Source organism: Natrix helvetica (genome assembly GCF_964273705.1).
Source record: "Natrix helvetica genome assembly, chromosome: 4".
NCBI classification, from domain to species: domain Eukaryota; kingdom Metazoa; phylum Chordata; class Lepidosauria; order Squamata; family Natricidae; genus Natrix; species Natrix helvetica.
The window spans coordinates 159923348-159942577 of NC_138550.1; the positions used below are offsets into that span (position 1 = coordinate 159923348).

Consider the following 19230-nt stretch of genomic DNA (forward strand, 5'->3'; position numbering starts at 1 on the left):
CAGGCTCCATGATGGACGTCAAGGAGTACCTGTATGTTGAAATCCCAGAGGACGGAAAAACGACTAGCTTTTTCTACCCATTTTGGTGAATAGTTTAAAAAGGACATTAGATTTTTTCAATTCAAAGCTTAGTCCAGTCACCGCCTGCCTAATTCCTATCGCATCCTTTTTCTAAAAGCACAGAAATGTGTAGGAGGGAATCAAATCTCAAGATGTCCCAATTCCAAGATCAGAACTTCCCGGATTTCCCAATTGGAGCGGGACCTTCGAAGCATTGCTAAAAGCAACCTCGGAGGATGAGCCGCGGGCTGGGAAACGGCGCGGCGGTAGATGCAACGAACCCCTTTCAAGAAAAAGGAAAAAAAGAAAAAGCTGGTTCTAAAAAAAATTAAAACATATTTATTTATATATTTATTTCATATATAAAAGAAATTAAAAAAAAAGAAAAAAGAAAAGGAAAGAAATCACAAGGAAGATGCAGGCTTATGGCAAGTCCGTCTTGTCAGCGGCTTCTGCTTGGACGGCTGACTCGGACCCGCCCGGAGTTAATAAAGTCCGCCGATTGTAATGACCCTTAATGATGCCCGAATTATTGTTCTCGTTTAAAATTTGCTTCTGCTTTTGCCTGTTCAGCGATTGCACGAGCCCCAGCACGACAGCAGCTAAGGAGTATTGTCCCGTTAGTTTTCTTGGTTGCATGGTCAAAGGATTGGGTTGAACTCTTCCCAAAAGGAAGTAGGTTTTGATTTTGCCTTCTTGCTCGCTGATGCCCTTGACGTAAATCTCTCCCCGATAGTCAAAGGCGAATCCACGGTCCTTCAAGATCAGATAGGTGTCCTCAGGCACTTGTATTCGGCCACTGATTCCGGTACTGTCCATTCGACTAGCTAAATTAACAGTTTTTCCCCAGATATCATACTGTGGTTTCTTAGCACCGATGACCCCAGCTACAACCGAGCCTTGGCTGATACCTAAGAAGAAGAAAAAGAGCAAATTATGGTTATGGTATGGAGCAATCAGTGGTGAAATTTAAAAAAAAATTTACTACTGGTTCTGTGAGTGTGGCTTGGTGGGCGTGGCTTGGTGGGTGTGGCAGGGGAAGGATACTGCAAAATCTTCATTCCCTCCCCATTTTGGGGCCAGCCAGATGTGGCATTTGCCAGTTCTCCAAACTACTCAAATTGGTCCACTATCGGTTCTTCAGAACCTGTCAGAACCTGCTGGATTTCACCCTTGGGATTTGACCCTTGGGAGAAATCCTATGAAATCTAGGGTCTCCAGTGAATTTAACTATTTTGTGAAGACTTGCTTGCTCACACCAAGGGGAAATAACCAGTAATGGGATCCAGCCAGTTCGCACCCATTCGGGAGAACCGGTTGTTAACATTCTAAGCAGTTGGGAGAACCGGATGTTGGAAGAGATCTCATTTTGTTTTTTTCCACTTTACAGGGCTAATCCTGTAAGGAAAGCAGGAAGGAAACATTCTGGTGTTGTTTCTAGCCTAAACTTTATTGTCCTGCTTACAGAAACTGCCTCTCTGGTTACCCCTTATTACATTGTAACAGCAAAGGCGAAGCTCCCATCAACGGGAATGATGTTGAGCTGGCCATGCCCACCCAGTCCCATGACCACCGAGCCACACCTACCCAGCTGGTCATTAGGGCAGAGAACCGGTTGTTAAATTATTTGAATCCCACCACTGGAAATAACTAGGTTTTCATAGGAATGCATCTTTAAGTTTTGGTGAATTTTTTACCTAGGGCAAGCAGCACTGAAGTGATTCAATAAATAAAGGCTTTATTTTCAGCTGGTGGGAACCCTGCTCATCTTCAGGACTATGGGGGTGACTTAAAAACATTCAGCAGATACCTACCGATGCGGAGCTCAAAGTTGTTAAAAGAATGCTTGTTAATCTCTTGAATGCTTTCATTCAGTGCAATGGAGAAATCTGCCAGGGCGCATAAATGGCCCCACTTATCTTCACACTGCTGAGGAACGAAAGAGAGAATCAATGTATCAGGCATGTTGGCTGATCAGCTGCTCCGTCAAAATGGAGCCAAATGCCGAAACAGTTCAGAGAATTGAACTTAAAGGTTGAAGAATATTAACCAGGAGAGAAGCTAAATTCTCTTTTTGGAATACCACAGTATTGCAACACCACAACAGAGAGAGCTTTCTTTGAAACATAGGAAAATTCTAGTTCTATTCAGTTCAACTATCTAATTTGTCCTTGGATTCCATTTTAGAGTAGAGTAGAGTAGAGTAGAATAGAATAGAATAGAACTGGAGGGGAGGGGCGTGGAGTGGAGTACAGTACAGTAGCAGAACAGAATATTAGATAGAATAACAGAGTTGGAAGGGATCTTGGAGATCTTCTAGTCGAACCCTTTGCTTAGGCAGGAAACCCTACACCACTTCAGACAAATGGATATCCAACATCTTCTTAAAAGCTTCCAGTGTTGGAGCGTTCACAACTTCTAGAGGCAAGTGGTTCCACTGATTAATCGTTCTGTCAGGAAATTTTTCCTTAGTTCTAAGTTGCTTCTCTCCTTGATTAGTTTCTACCCATTGCTTCTTGTTCTCATTGCTTCTCAAAGTTTCTCAGGTGTTTTGGAGAATAGCTTGCTTCCCTCTTTTTGTGGCAGCCCAAGATATTGGAACACTGCTATCATGTCTCCCCTAGTCCTTCTTTTCATTAAACTAGACATTCCCAGTTCCTGCAACTGTTCTTCATATGTTTTAGCCTCCAGTCCTCTAATCATCCTTGTTCCTCTTCTCTGCACTCTTTCTAGAGTCTCCACATCTTTTTTACATTTTGGCAACCAAAACTGAATGCAGTATTCCAAGTGTGGCTTTACCAAGGTATTATAAAGTGGTATTAACACTTCACGTGATCTTTATTCTATCCCTCTGTTTATGTAGCCTAGAGCTGTGTTGGCTTTTTTGGCAGCTGCTGCACACTGCTGGCTCATATTTAAATGGCTGTCCAAGTGTGATTGACACACAATGAATTTGTCTCCGGTGCATAAGCTCTCAGTGTACATGCAAAACAACAAAGTAATGATAATCATAATATCCAAGTAACAACAATCATATTAATGATACCAATAAGAGAAGGTAGTGGTACAGATGTGAAGGATAAAAATAATGCAGCCATACTACATGGGTAAATATACTTAGACAAAAGACCGTTTTGTGGGAATTAGGTGTTTGAAGAAATACTGAAGCCAACAACCCCTCTGCACAATTCATAGCTCTTTATTAGGATCTCAAAATGGCAAAGGGTAGAGTTGGGACCGGAAGAAAATATGCAGCTCTACCCCACATCTGCTTACAAATCTTCCTTCTTTGGTGTCTAAATCAATGATGAAGAAATGAATTTTTTTTTAAAAAAATGCCAGCAATAGAAAATTATTTGAAATCCATAGTTGAAAATGTATTCGCCAATGGGGCGAAGCTACCATCTGTGGGATTATGACTGAATGCCTCTAAATCAGAATCCCCCCTAAACGTAACGATACCACAGCGCTGAGGAACCTCGGTGGGCCTCGGATAGTCGGGCCACTTGGCCCGGTACGGAGAGCCGTCCGTCACGGGAGCGGAGCGCGGCCGGAAGAGGGCCGCCTCTTGCCCGCGGTGAAGCGCACGTTCGTGGGGAACCTGGTGCTAAATCATTCGTAGACAACCTGACTCCGGGTCGGGGTTTCGTGCGCAGCAGAGCAGCTCCCTCGCTGCGATCTATTGAAAGTCAGCCCTTGACACAAGCTTTAAAAAAAAAAATGGGAAAAAAAAGAAAAGAAAAAAGAAAAGAAAAGAAAATGTATTTCGCTCAGATTTCAACTGTTGAGTTCTTGGTGTGTTCCAAGCTTGTTGTTTCCTATATGTCAGGGGTGTCCAAACTTGGGAACTTTAAGACTTGTGGACTTCAGCTCCCAGAATTCCCCAGCCAGCATGGCTGGCTGGGGAATTCTGGGAGCTGAAGTCCACAAGTCTTAAAGTTCCCAAGTTTGGACACCCCTGCTATATGTTATCAGGCTAGGTGGCATCTGTGTGAGGGTGAGTGGAATTTGTGGGTTGTTTATATACAATGCTTTGCGCTGCTGGTCTTGGTTGAGCTGTGGCTTCCTTCCCCTCTTTCTCTTGAAACAGACAAATATGTTAGAAAATCAGAGTAGCGCCTTACCTGTTTTTCAGGGGACAGCCCTGATACCGCCATGTATGTGCTGCCAATGGTTTTAATTTTCTCAATATCCTGAAATCGTTCTTCACCTAATAACTGAAAACATGGATTTCAAAGTCATGAGATGCATTCTTGCTTAAATGATTTCACTTTACATCCTTCACCGTGTGATTTATCGCTTTCGAGGGATAGACAATATAGGTAGTCCTTGACTTATGACCACAACTGAGCCTAAAATTTCTATTGGTAAGGGAGACTGTTGTTAAGTGAGTTTTGTCCCAGGTTATGACCTTTCTTGCCACCGCTGTTAAATGAATCACAGCAGTGGTTAAGTTAGTAACACGGCTGCGAAGGGAACCTGGCTTCCCCCAGGACACTGCAACCGTCATAAGTATGAGTCGGTTGGCAAGCGTGTGAATTTTGATCACATGACCACGGGAATGCTGCTATGGTTATAAGTGTGAAAATGGTCATAAGTCACTTTTTTCAGTGGCATTGTAACTTCAAAGGGTCACCAAACAAACTGTTGCAAATTGAGGACTATCTGTACTGTACTGACCCAAAGGAAAGATGATCAATACGGCTGAAGGATGCCATTCCCCTTCATGAAAGGAAGAAGAGCTAAAAAAAATAATTATTAACAGACAAATTGTTGCATAGTACTTACTATCCCTATTGAGTCTGAAAGCAATAGTGAAAAAAATCTCTCTCTCTTTTCAGTGAAAATGTGAGAGTCAGTTTGATATAGGCTAGAAGCTGAAGATAATGTCTTCTACATCCCATTGTTGTGGCCTGCCAGTGGCCAGTGGAGCTGGCAGCAGACTCAGACAGTAAGGAGGTTGGGGAGGAACATGGGCCATTCCTGGAGTCTGGAGAAGGCTCTGATGAGGGCTCTGTGTCAGAGGCAGAGAGGGGGTCAGAGCCATCTGACAGTTATCAGCTGCCTTCAGAGTCAGGCATCAGTGGGACAGAAGAGCAGCTGGAGCCTGTTCCCAGTGTGCGCATGCACAGAGTTGCCAGACCAAGGGAACAGCTAAAGAAGAGGGGTCAACTTGGGAGTAAGGCCACAGGTGGATGATGAGTGGCCCTCCCAGACGAAATAAAAGAGGAGCGAAAGGGGAGTGGAGTTTGCAGGAGACAATTAGTTTGCTTAATTAGTTTGTGACTCTCTGAGGCTCCTTGCCAAGTTTTGTAGATATCGGCCCGGCAGCTCTCCAAGCCAGATAAGGTCTGTGACTGTAACTCCTCCTTTGAAAGACTTTGCTGGCTACGAATGAGAGGAATTCACGGTAACTTCATAAAAAGGGTTTTTTGTCAGGACAAGGAGTCTGCTTTGTGGTTTGAGGAAACCTAGATCAGAACACCCATACTGACAAAAATCATAGATCATGGACCATAACCCTCAACGAAAAAAAACTTTCAACTTATAGTTGCCCAATTCAGGCTCATCATGAGAAAAGTAATAACAATAAATGTGCGCACATATGCGCATTCTTGTGTAGCAATCATCTTTCCATGCGGATGTTACAAGGGAGGTTTTCATGAGAATGTTGAAATATGAGCATTGCTCATCGTTACAACGAGGGCTTGTGGCTACTCCACTTTGGAGCTTATGAGTTTAGCTTAATTATTCTGTTGGTTGGGTTTATTGCCTGGTTTTAATTGCGCTGCGGTTTTTAATGCTTTAACCTTTCAGCAGTCCATGTAGGTTGCAAGAGGAATAAATAAGAAACCCAGAGGCCTTTTCTATAATCCTGCAGAACATCTAAACAGGGTTGCTTCATTAAATTATGATGCCACTGGACCTTTGAGATTGTTTTGATAGTATTTGGTGAAGAGTGAGAGAACTATCATCTCTTTCCTGACCTTAAGAGAATTGTGTCCATTAATTGTCTTTTATTTTTCAATCTAGGCAGTGTTTCTCAACCTGGAGAACTTGGAAGATGTGAGGACTTCAAATCTCAGAATTCCCTGGCCAGCCATGCTGACTGGGGAATTCTGGGAGTTGAAGTCCACACATCTTTGAATTTCCTAAGGCTGAGAAACTCTGATCTAGGCTTTTTCCTATGTAGACATTGAAGATGGATGGCAATCAGCAGGTAATGAGGAAAATCAAAGCAGAAGTCTATTTCTAAGGCTCTTTAGAATAATTCCAACAAATACAGATGGTCTTATGAGCACAACTGAGCTCAGAATTTACGTTGCTGAGTGAGAAATTTGTTAAACGAGCTTTGCCCCATTTTACAACTTTTCTTGTTAAATGCGTCACTGCAGTTGTTAAGTGAATAACATGATCGCTAAGGGAATCTGGCTTCCCCATTGACTTTGTTTGTCAGAAGGTTGCAAAAAAGTGATCACATGACCCCAGGACACTGCAACTCTCATTAATATGAACCAGTTGTCAAGCCTCTGAAAGTAAATCATGTGGCCATGGATATGCTGCAATGGTTACAAGTGTGAAAAATGGTCATGAGTTACTTTTTTCAGTGCTGTTGTAACTTTGAATGGCCAGTAAATGAACTGTTGTAAGTCAAGGCTTACCTGTACTCGCGCATGGCCACGTCCCTCTGCTTCCTGTTCTCAATATTGGCATTCTTTTTTCAGCCTCCCTAACCCATATCCCTGTTCTTAATTAGATTATCCTAGCTGCTACTCAAGCTAGCACTAGCATTAGCACTTAGACTTATATACTGCTTCATAGTGCTTTTACAGCCCTCTCTAAGCGGTTTACAGAGTCAGCCTATTGCCCCCCAACAATCTGGCTCCTCATTTGACTCACCTCGGAAGGATGGAAGGCTGAGTCAACCTCGAGCCTGGTGAGATTTGAACTGCCAAATTGCAGGCAGCCGGCAGTCAGCAGAAGTAGCCTGCAGTACTGCACTCTAACCACTGTGCCACCTCAGCTCTATCAGCTGGACTCACCTCCATCCTGAAATCCATCCACGTGCCTCAGAATTAAAAAGAAATGAGCTGCTAGCTAAAATGGCACAAATGCAGAGGTTAATGTAATCGATTAGCTGACAAAATGCCAGGGCCTGTTGGCTTGGCCAGCTGTTCCTTAAATCTCACTCCCTCTCCAGGTCCCAAAGGTTGCAACATTACCTCGTCAAAGTCAGCAATAATTTCGTTCAGCAGTCGTAGGCATTCCACGCCCTGGTTGTTCATTTCGGTTTGGGAGTAGAAGTCGGCGAAACCGGGGATAGAGGCAAACATGACGCCAACTGCATCGTAGGACTGAGAGTAGAGATCCTAGAAACGAGGAGAAGGGCAGAGGAGAGAAAAAAGATGCCATTAAGGAACATTTTGCAGGGGAGAACACGGGCATGCTTTTTCTTGCTGTTAATAAGTGCTTATTTTGAGCGGCATGGTGGCCTAGATGTAAAGACGCTCGCCTCCCACTCAGAAGGTTGAGAGTTCAGTCCTAGGCAATGGCAGATGTTTCTCAATCAGGGCACAAAGAGAAAATATCTGCTGCGAACTCCATGTAGGTGTCAGGAAGGGCATCCAGCCAGTAAATGCTCAACTCCATTCAGTCACCTGGACTCAACCCTGAATTAAGGGATTACAGGTCACAAAAAGAAAAAAAAGTGCTTGTTTGTTTGTTTTATGTAGCTGCCCGTCTCATTTGATCAGGTTGGTATAAGGTCTCCTGCCTTAAGCAGAGGGTTGGACTAGAAGACCTCCAAGGCCCCTTCCAGCCCTATGATTCTATCTTCCGTGTTCACCAAGATGATACACGAAGATGAAACCCAAACAAGCAATAGAACTGTCCATCAATGAATATACTAAAAAGCCAAAATATATTCAGAGGCTATAAAAAAAAATCACATCATCATGACAATAATCATTGAACAGCCAATGGTGCTTCCTCAACCTCCCAACCTAAGTTTCTGTGGGAACATCTAGGTTTTAAGATGTTATGAAACGTCACCAGTTGGCACCATCAAGATCTTCAGGAGGAGGCTGTTCTGTAGGGATGACTTGCAATTTCACTTGCAGAAGAGAGGCCATTTATTTAATTTGCTCATCAATCTAACCATCAAGAAACCATGCTGGTGGCCTGAGGTTCAATCTTGCAATGCAAGGTTAAACATCCAAGAAGAAGTAGTAGTTTGTTTGGAGGTTATCTAGCACTGATAATGTTACTCTTTTGATCTAGGCTTCCCCAGCAGCACGAAGCTGAGTCCTTGTCCTGATAAACCCCTTTTATTTAATTTACACTGAATTCATCTCCAGCGAAGTCCTGGCCCACAGTCTTTCAAGGTAGTTCACAATTACTGACCTTTATCAGGCTTGGAGAGTGGCCAGGCTGATATCTTTCAGATGCTGCAATACTTGGAAAGAATACAGAAATGAACTAATTGTCTCCTGCAAACATCCCTCCCCTTTTGCTCCTCTTTTATTCCCTATGGGAGAGGTCATTCACCGTCCACCTGTGGCCTTACTCCCAAGATGACCCTTGTTCCTTAGCTGTTCCCTTTGTCTGGCAACTCTGTGCATGCACACACTGGGAACAGGCTCCAGCTGTTCTTCTGCCTCACTGATGTCTGACTCCGAAGGCAGCTGATAACTGTCAGATGGCCCTGGCCCCATCTCTGCCTCTGATGCAGAGCCCTCGTCCAAGCCTTCCCCAGACTCCAGGACTGGGCCATGTTCCTCCCCAACCTCCTCACTGTCCGAATCTGCTGCCAGCTATGCTGGAGGGTCACAACAGTTATCTATCATTGGGTAATGAAGCATCTACAAGAAAACCACCAAGCTCAGAGAGCACCAAGGAGCCCACGGTTGAACCCGGAGATACAAAAAATCTCTTTTCTTGGTAGAACAGTTTGTTTCTTGCATACACATTTTTTGATTGCGATCACTGTGAGAATGTGTTGCTAGCTTCCCAGGGCAAATGCATCTATATTTAGAATATATTGCTGGTAATCTCATGGTTGGTGTGCTGATCCTTATGCAAACAAAATAGCATCAGCCAAGAACAGGGATGAGGGTACTTGGTTAAAATATTCCACATCACCATCAGTAAGTAACCCCAAAGAAGAGAAGATCACAAACACCAATGAGTGTGCCCAATGGCTATTGAATGTTGTATGAGCATGCAAGAATAGGATAGGATAGGATAGGATAGGATAGGATAGGATAGGATAGGATAGAATGACGATTAATGAAACATTGTCTTTTAGAGCCCATATTGGAAAGCTATTTTTTATTCCCTTTGTAGTCATGGCAAGTTCTTAAAACAACGCAAAGCAGAAAGGGTGTTTTTATTTTGAGGAGTGCAGGCTATGAGAACGGATATTGGATTCCTTAAAGAATGTATTTGAACAGAACAGAACAGAATACAGAGTTGGAAGGGATCTTGGAGGTCCTCTAGTCCAACCCACTGCTTAGGCAGGAAACCCTACACCACTTCAGCCAAATGGTTATCCAACCATCTTTAAAACTTCCAGTGTTGGCGCATTCAAAACTTCTGGAGGCAAGCGGTTCCACTGATTAATTGTTCTAACTGTCAGGAAATTCCTCCTTAGTTCTAAGTTTCTTTTCTCCTTGATTATTTTCACCCATTGCTTCTTGTTCTATTCTCAGGTGCCTTGGAGAATAGCTTGACTCTCTCTTCTTTGTGGCAACCCCTGAGATATTGGAACACTGCTATCATGTCTCCCCTAGTCCTTCTTTTCATTAAACTAGACATTCCCAGTTCCTGCAACCGTTCTTCATATGTTTTAGACTCCAGTCCCCTAATCATTTTTGTTGCTCTTCTCTGAACTCTTTCCAAAGTCTCAACACCTTTTTTATATTGTGGTGACCAAAACTGGATGCAATATTCCAAGTGTGGTCTTACCAAGGCTTTGTAAAGCGGTACTAGTACTTCACCTGATCTTGATTCTATCCCTCTGTTAAGGCAACCTAGGATTTCACTGGCTTTTTTTTGGCTGCTGCCGCACATTGTTGGCTCACATTTCAGTCAGCAGATGTAAGTCAGAAGTTTCAGTCAGCAGATGTAAGAGCTTTGTAAGACTACACAAAAGAGATTGAAGGTTCATATAGTCTGCAGGTGTGGCCTGTTCTTCCCCATCTTGTTGGGCAACGTAACCCAGGAGTCACCAACCCACAGGCCATGGCCTTGGTTGGCCCGTGGGTTGGGGTAAGTGTGTGCGTGTGAAGCTCCACTTGCACAAATTGAGGGGGCTTGCGCACGAAGCTCCATTTGTGTGCCCTCCACTTGTGCAAGTGCCTTTTGCTGCTGTGTAAGTAGTAAGTGCCTGCTGCTTGTACGAGTGGAGCACCCCCCCCCCATTCAGCTCCACTTACAATACAATACAATACAATACAATACAATACAATACAATACAATACAATACAATAGTAGAGTTGGAAGGGACCTTGGAGGTCTTCTAGTCCAACCCCCTGTCTAGGCAGGAAACCCTATACCGTTTCGGAAGCATAGGGTGCATGTGTCTGCTGCTCACACAAATGAAGATGTGCGCATGTGCCGGCCTCTCACACTCCCCCCCTCCTCCCCTGGGATGGGCCGCCAAACTGGAAAGGTTTGGGGACTGCTGACATAGCCCACAGCTGCATAATGGATGGAGAAAGAAACAGAGAAGCGAGATTCTCTTTCCACAAATTCTCAGACTGCAAAGAAGACAGCGGGAGATTTGTACTTTCAGACTTGCAAGATTGCGTTAATGTGGCCTTACAATAAAATAGAATTAGCTCACGTGGACCTGTCTGGCCTACTTGGGAACTCTGACAAAATCTAATTTTAGTTCCCCAAAAGCCCGACTCCCAAGATTTAACGCCCTGTGAACACCTGACTCCCTTACATAACTGCGGATCAAACAGGAGCTGCCCACACATCTGGAGTGGCTGGGAAAGGCTGAAATGCAATCTATTTGCAGTCGCTTGTTTTCTTGATGCGGAAGCTTTTGTGCGGTGAGCCTTAAGCCAATCTGTGCAGAAAGGAAAGCATTCATTTCCCTATTCACTTCCCTGGGGAAGGGGGAGGTTAGCACATTACGTAAATAAGTGTTTACTGTATTGAACCTTGAATGATCCAGGCAGCTGATGCAGAGACTCTCTGCAGGTATGATTATTCAATGTAACAGCAGGAAGGGAGGGAGGAACCGGGGTGTTTTGGGTTGGAGTGGGGGTCAGGGGGGAGAGAGATCAAAGGCAGCATTACAGAATTACTCTTGGAAAGAGCAAGTATGATTTCAGTGCTGAGAATACATGTGCTTACCATTAGAAGCAGTTGACATCCTTTAACTTATATAGCCTTATCTTACTGTGTTTCCCCAAAAATAAGATAGGGTCTTATTTTATTTCGACCTCTCCCCACAAAAATAAGCACTTATTCTTATTTTTGGGGACGTCTTATTATATTTGAAGTACAGGAGGCGGCATGGTCACTTCATGGCTGCTGCCGTGTTGCAATATTTTCAGGGAGGGCTTATTTTGAGGGAGGGCTTATTTTAGTGCATGCACTCAAAAGCCCAATTGGGCTTATTATCCAGGGAGATCTTTATTCTCGGGGATAACAGGGTAAATACCTTATGAGAGTTAATATCGCAGGCTTGGAAGGGACCTTAAGAGCTTCCAATTTATCTCATTTATTAATAAAATTGATTTGCCACTCATCTCATATCCAATCACTCTGGGCAGTTAAAAAAAACATAATCCAATCCTTTGCCCAGGGCAGAAATCTGGATAACATCCTGGACAAATTGTGGTACAGCTTTTTAATGGTTCTTAGGTAGGTGCTTCTGATAACAAATAACGAAAAGTAGTTTTGCTTGGAATGGCCAAGGAGATCACACCCTTACCAACACTGGCAAGGGAAGTGCCATATATAAATGAAGCAGACCCCATTCTCACCAGACTGATGATATTACCTAGTTGGGTAATGAAATGTCTGTAAGCAAACAACCAAGCTGAGAGAGCTCCAAGGGTTCTACTGTCCAAACTTTGTCTGAAACTGTTTAAGAACGAAGCCCTCACAACTCCAGAAGGTAAGCTATTCCAATATTTCCTGACTTTCTGGGTTAAGCTGATGTTTTGGCAAAGGATGCCACATACCTTCCTCAAGGCTCTATCTAGCTTAGCTTTTTTTGCCACGTCCATTACTAGAACCCAGTTCTTACGTACTTCATTATCTCGGTCTTTTTCCAGGAAGTGACGGGCCACGTGGCTTGGCAGGATATTGCGTAGCATGTTTTCATTGTGCTCTCTTAACTCCTTCATCTCGTTGATTTCTTCTTTGGCCTGGCCACGCCACAGAAAGTCGAGCCTTGCTGTGTATTCAAGCTGCAAAGACAAGAAGGCCTTTTAGGGTCCATCCTTAAGAATAAGCATCTAAGAGAAGTGTGGATAGATATTAAATCAATTCTAGGGTGACCCAGTAGAGAAGCACCAACTTCCAGCTTAGAAACAGTCTGGCAGTTAATGAAATTTGGTTCAGAGATGTTCAAACTAGACTGATGGGGGTGATTTGTAGACTATTTTCAAGGACAAACACAGATCTAATACATTGCAGGGTAAGAGAAGATCAGGGAGAATTGGGTGTTGGAGTGAAGTGCATCATCAGCTTAGAGGTGTTACATTGCCACAAATGCTCCAAGTCCTCCTGAATTTTGTTGACTTTTATCTGATGCCAATTTGGCATGGAACTTTAATTGACTAAAGGTAAAGGTTCCCCTCGCACATATGTGCTAGTCATTCCAGACTCTAGGGGGTGGTGCTCATTTCTGTTTCAAAACCGAAGAGCTAGCGCTGTCTGAAGACGTCTCCATGGTCATGTGGCCAGCATGACTAAACGCCGAAGGCGCACGGAACGCTGTTACCTTCCCACCAAAGGTGGTCCCTATTTTTCTACTTGCATTTTTTACGTGTTTTTGAACTTCTAGGTTGGCAGAAGCTGGGACAAGTAACGGGAGCTCACTCCGTTATGCGGCGCTAGGGATTCGAACCACTGCTGACCTTTCTGATTGACAAGCTCAGCATCTTAGCCACTGAGCCACCCTTCTTAGAGACTAGATCTTGTTTAAAGGCTTGAGCAATGAACCTTGCTGAACTACCCCTTAATGTATGGTCCTGATCCTTTGTGCCTGATATGAATCTAGTCAACTAAACATTTGGGATCCTCAAAATCTTGGGGCATAGGGAATATATATTTTAATTCATTCCTCTAAAAATTAGCCATTTCCATATGCGTGTGTTTTTGTAAAGTAAAAGTCAGTTGAGAGTCTATGAAGATCCTCAGCCATCCAGGTCATGGCTGTCCCAAAGGTGCTTTTTCAAGAGGCAACTGGACTTTCAGTTTTTTCTTTGAAGATGTTTCATTTCTCATCCAAGAAGCTTCTTCAGTTCTGATTCCCCACCATCCAGTCAAAGTTGAAGAAACTTCTTGGATGAGAAGCAAAACATCTTCAAAGAAAAACCAGAAAGTCCGGTTGCCTCTTGAAAAAAGCACTCTTTGGAAAAGTCAATTGTGTCCATTTTTCTTTTCTTTCAGCAATAGCAATAAGCACTTAGACTTACAGTATATACCGCTTCACTGTGCTTTCTAGCCCTCTCCAAGCGGTTTACAGTCGGCATATTTCCCACAACAATCTGAGTCCTCATTTTACCCACCTCGGAAGGATGGAAGGCTGAGTCAACCTGGAGCCTGGTGAGATTTGAACTGCCAAATTGCAGGCAGCCAGCAGTCAGCAGAAGTAGCCTTGCAGTACTGCATTCTAACCCTTGCGGCACCACCGCTCATTTTAAAATGTTTCCTGGGGATAAGCTAGAGAGGAAAGGGTTAAAACTCCTCTCCGTCTCTGAAAAAGATCCCGATGTGGATCAATACGGCTGCATAGGTACTTTGAAGTAAATAAAATTTAGAGCAGGAGTTGCACAATATGTAATTCATGTAATGTGTAGTTTGTCCTTAAAATAGCCATCTAAGTCAAAGCTTTACAAGACATCAAATCAATTCCAGTGTGAAGAATTATAAATGTCATTGCACCAATGATGTGTCCTTTGAATCCCTGGATGTGTAATTTAGCAAACTCCCCCCCTGGGCATCGTTACACTTTTCCTGCACTCCATGTTAAACTAATCTTTTGTGCTGGAGTCACATCTTAGTTATTGGCTGGACAAAATTAGCTGACAATAAACAAGGTCTAACAGAAGAACAGAGCTGGAAGAGATCTTGGAGGTCTTCTTAGCCAATCCCCTGATCAAGAAAGAGACCCTCTACCATTTCAGACAAATGGCTATCCAGCATCTTCTTAAAAACTTCCAGTGTTGGAGCATTCACAACTTCTGGAGGCAAGTCGTTCTACTGATTAATTGTTCTAACTGTTAGGAAATGTCTCCCCAGTACTAAGTTGCTTCTCTCCTTGATTAGTTTCCACTCATTGCTTCTTGTCCTGCCTTCTGGTGTTTGGAGAATAAGTTAACCTCCCCTTTTCGTTGTGGCAGCCCCTTAAATATTGGAACACTGCTACCATGTCAACCCTGGTTCTTCTTTTCACATGCTTAATTCCTGCAACTGTTCTTCATATATTTCATCCTCCAGCCCCCCAATCATCTTTGTTGCTCTTCTCTGAACTCTTTGTAGAATCTCAACATATATTTTAGATCATGGTGGCCAAAACTGGATGCAGTATTCCAAGTGTGGCTTTACCAAAGCACTATAAAGTGGTATTAACTCATCACATAATATTGGGGGAGGTGGGTAATGCTTATTATATATCACCAAATGTGAAGACATTTGAGTCCAAAGTTAACTGGGATTTCTGGATATTAGGTCCATAGAAATATTGACAGGATTTTATCCTTCTTACATTTGAGACCATCCCTTTCTCATATGTGATTCCTAAGCAGAGGTAAGTTATAACTACAATTCTTAATGACTTTATGTCACAATAGATGTACAAAAACATAGGTCTAGTGCATTATGTTTTAACCATATCAACTTCCCCAAGCATGTTGACTGGGGAAGTCCAGACATCTTAAAGTTGCCTAGGGTGAGAAGCAGAGGTGGTATTCAGCCAGTTCTGACCGGTTCTGGAGAACTGGTAGCGGAAATTTTGAGTAGTTTGGAGAACTGGCAAATAGCACCTCTGGCTGGCCTCGCTCCCATCTATTCTCTGCCTCCTGAGTCCCAGCTGATCAGGAGGGAATGGATATTTTGCAGTAACCTTCCCCTGGAGTGGGGAGGGAATGGAGATTTTATAGTATCCTTCCCCTGCCATGCCCACCAAGCCACGCCCACCAAGCCATGTCATGCCCACCAAGTCACATCCACAGAACTGGTAGTAAAATTTTTTGAATCCCACCACTGGTGAGAAGCATGGATCTAGCGATTAAAGTGTTGGGCTAGGAATAGAGAAATGTGAGTTGAAGTCTAGCCTTAGGCCCAAAGCCAGCTGGATGACCTTGGGCCACACAATCTCTCTCAGCCCTAGGAAGGAGGCAATGGCAGACCACTTGCAAAGTCTTGCCAAGAAAACTGCAGGGATCTGTCCAGGGAGTTACTGGGACTCAACCTTGATTTGAAGGTTTTCCCGACCAACACACACAATGTACACATAGATACATTCACACATATCAGGGAGACTTGATACCAGATGAAAACTGAGTGGAAAATGCTTGTCAGACATCTCTTGTCCAGTTCATAACTGGAATAAGTGATGAGAAAAAAACAGTTCCTTATTTATGAGATTTTTCAGTGAATATTTGTTCTCCCTTGGCAATTTTTTATTGTCTAAGAAATGGAAAGAAAACCATCTCCCTTTAAACAGCCAAGAAATTTTTACCAGACGCTGTTTCAGATCATTATCTGCTCTTTAAACAAAGTTTAAACAAGATGAAATCTCTTTCAGGTTGAGCTTGACTTCTGGTGACTTTCATAGACAACACAAAAGTGGTTTTCCATTATCCTTTTCTGCCCCCCCCCCCCCTTTGTTACTTTATGTAGTTTACAAGCCTGGGACCATCCAAATACTGACCGCATCAAAACCTTCTTACGCTCTTGAGATCCATTAAGCTCTAATAGATGTTGCCAGCTAACTAAACTTCTTTCTTATCTTGTTTGTTGGGAAAAAAAAACATTGTAGGTTTATGAGTCCCTTTCTGTTTTAGTGTAACTTGATTATGTTCCTGGACACCAGAGTGCAACAAAATGATTTTAGAAGCATATAATATTTAAGTTCAAAAGCCACTGCTTCTATTGCCCAACGACTGTCCAAAGAGTATCTGATTTACCACATGTCTAATGAAGTCTAATGCAGTCCTTGTTAACATTATTTTTTAAATATAAATTGAGGACTTTGCAGAAGACATCATGCAGACCTATTGACTGTGGCAGAAGAGATCTCTAAAAGAAATTACTTTATGTGTGTGTGTGTGTGTGTGTGTGTGTGCGCCAGTCTCAGAATTTTCTAAAAACAAATTAAATTAAAGTTTCTCATTAAGGATGAAACTGAAACCAAAGCAGGAACAAAAATAACGGCCTGTATTGTCAGAGTTTGCTGTAGAAATCACATCCAGAAAGCACGCACAGATAACTGCTTCAGCAGGATTCATTAACTTCTTTCTATACATAATAACACATGGGTAAATGTACAATACCAACAGCAGATTCTTCCAATGAATCTGAGAGGAGAGATTGTAAGCAGGTTCAACCACAGGCGGGCTAGATTTGTTTCAGTTCAGAGTTCAGCGCTTAATGCAGACAAAGAGAACCCCCTCTATACAGGGCAGTCAAGCTAAGCCTAAGCCACGCCCAGGCACCTAGCTGTCTCCAGCAAATACTGTTTCAGTTTCTAAACAGCCTTCATTGGCTAATTTAGTTGCTATGCCTATTCATTGGCTGACCTTGTTGCCATGCCCTATTCCAGTCAGCCCCCAATGGCTGACCTGTTGCTACATCCTATTCCAGTTCATGAATATTCTGACACTGCTCCCTTCATGACTGGAACAGACAAAAATTCAATTACCTTAATATTCTTCAGATACCTGTATTTGAAGACCCAAATACAGTTCCCTTCAAATACCCGAGAATCCTTTTTACTGTGATACAGCCTTTGCGGTGAAACAAAGATCATCCACAAATGCTAATAGTTGACAATCCCCACCTTTTAACTTTCCAGTGTATATGCAACCATCTGTCAGGCCTGCAGTTACATTCCTTTTTAGGATCTTTGGCCTGCCACACTCTCTCTTATTTCATTATGCTGTTTCATTAGTGTAGTAATTGGGAAGGGGAATAGAAAGGAGTACAATTGTGGAATGTGTTGTTGTCATTCCTTTCTAGAAGCCCAAGGTCATCTTTTGTCTCCACACTTCTGCACCTGACCGGAACTAGATGGGTGGAAATGCCAGCGTGGCTGAAGATTGGACCATGTGATGGATTTATGGGTGTGGGGATAAGATCATGAACTTTCAACTGGGTGGGATCCCAGGAAGCTTTTAGATTTGGGATTCCACAGTTTGTTGCCAACATGTCTGTCTTATTAAATTGGAACTTTAAGGATAGCTCTGCCTTGGACTCTGATTTAATTCTGCATGATATTTGGAACACTGACACCATCAGTGTTGCAACTCTTGAACCCAAGACTGACCTGTTGCTACGTCCTATTCCAGTTCATGAATATTCTGACATGTATAAAGTACATGAGGAAGATTGCAGCTTGAAATCTGACAGTTGTTGGCTATCAACCCCCCCCTTGTGAATTATGGGCAGGACATTTTCTCCCCCAAATGACTGGCTCATTCCATTTGAGAATGCTTTGAAGGTATATAGAGTAACGTTCAGTAGCTAAAAGCTCTGATAAATCTCAGCAGGGATAAGAAGCCTGAAAGACTCTTTTGCACCTGGTTGTTCCTCTCATGAGAAATTCATTTCCTCCAGTTCTTTTTTTCACAAGAGGGAGAAAATGTTATGAGCAAATCAGTGGTGGGATAATATTTTACTACGGGTTCTATGGATGTGGCTTGGTGGGTGTGATGTGGCTTGGTGGGCATGGCAGGAGAAGGTTACTGCAAAATCTCCATTTCCTCCCGATCAGCTGAGACTCGGGAGGCAGAGAATAGATGGGGGCAGGGCCAGTCAGAGGTGGTATTTACTGGTTCTCCAAACTACTCAGAATTTCCGCTACCGGTTCTCCAGAACTGGTCAGGACCTGCTGAATGTCACCTCTGTACTGGATATCTATACAATTAGTTCTTGACTAATTGAATATTGGAGCCCAATATTTCCATTGCTAAGCAAGACAAATAAATGAATTTTGTAAGCTCCCAATGTACCGGGACTCCTCAGTCCCAAGGTCCGTTTTCAGCTGCAACAGCCTCCTGCAGTGGTCTGCCAGTGAAAACAGAGCTCAGGAAAGCGGCCCACCCAAGCTCCATTTTTGCTGGCGGGGGCACTGCATGCCTGTCCTTTGATGTTTCGAGGGTGGCCCCATGGGCCACATCTAGGCACCCTGTGGGCTAGATCTGGCCCCTGAACCTTGAGTTTGACACCCATGCCATATGTAATGAGATACTACTTTCCCACAATTTTATTTTATTTTTAATCCTTTTTTTTACAGATCCCTAACAGGAAATCTGCCATTCTCGTAGCATCTGTGTGTCCTGGTTTGGATGTTGAATTGATTTTTAATTTCCCAACTAGAGCAAATTGAATAGAGACCGATAAGATATTCTGAAACAGCTTTTCTATTTATAATATTTTACACAGCAATTAAAAAATAGACGCTGCACGGACCTGGCCGTGTGTTGATTTTAATTGGCCCTTTCTTTTAAGGTTAATCAGGTCTTCAATTATTGAAGGGCATAAAATACTCTAGTCTGATATTTAATTATTTGCTCCAAAGGGGAGTCGTGATTGGCAGGTTCTAGCAGAGCAAGGGGAGATATTTTCTGCTTGGGAGAAGGTGCAAATAGAAAAGAAACATTTGCCTTACCTGTTGGCCGTGATAGAATACAGCTAACAGAAACATGGCCATGAGGAGCAATGAAGCTTCTTTCGTCCCCAGGAAATCCGTGCTGTAGA

At 43.1% G+C, this 19230-nt stretch overlaps 1 protein-coding gene across 3 annotated transcripts in view; it reads right to left on the reverse strand.

Annotated features, from left to right (window-relative positions):
* Window positions 1-253: 253 nt before the first annotated feature.
* Window positions 254-19230, reverse strand: part of ADCY8 (adenylate cyclase 8) — a 149413-nt gene continuing 130436 nt past the window's right edge. For 2 of the 3 annotated variants that reach the window (XM_081949854.1, XM_081949856.1), the window contains 6 exons: window positions 19142-19223; window positions 12333-12491; window positions 7284-7430; window positions 4185-4277; window positions 1875-1989; window positions 254-971 (listed from right to left, as the gene is read on the reverse strand). In XM_081949854.1, the coding sequence (XP_081805980.1) occupies window positions 484-971; window positions 1875-1989; window positions 4185-4277; window positions 7284-7430; window positions 12333-12491; window positions 19142-19223 (1084 nt within the window). In that variant the 3' untranslated portion in view covers window positions 254-483. The remainder of the gene's footprint in view (window positions 972-1874; window positions 1990-4184; window positions 4278-7283; window positions 7431-12332; window positions 12492-19141; window positions 19224-19230) is intronic. The other variant, XM_081949855.1, reaches the window with a different exon arrangement.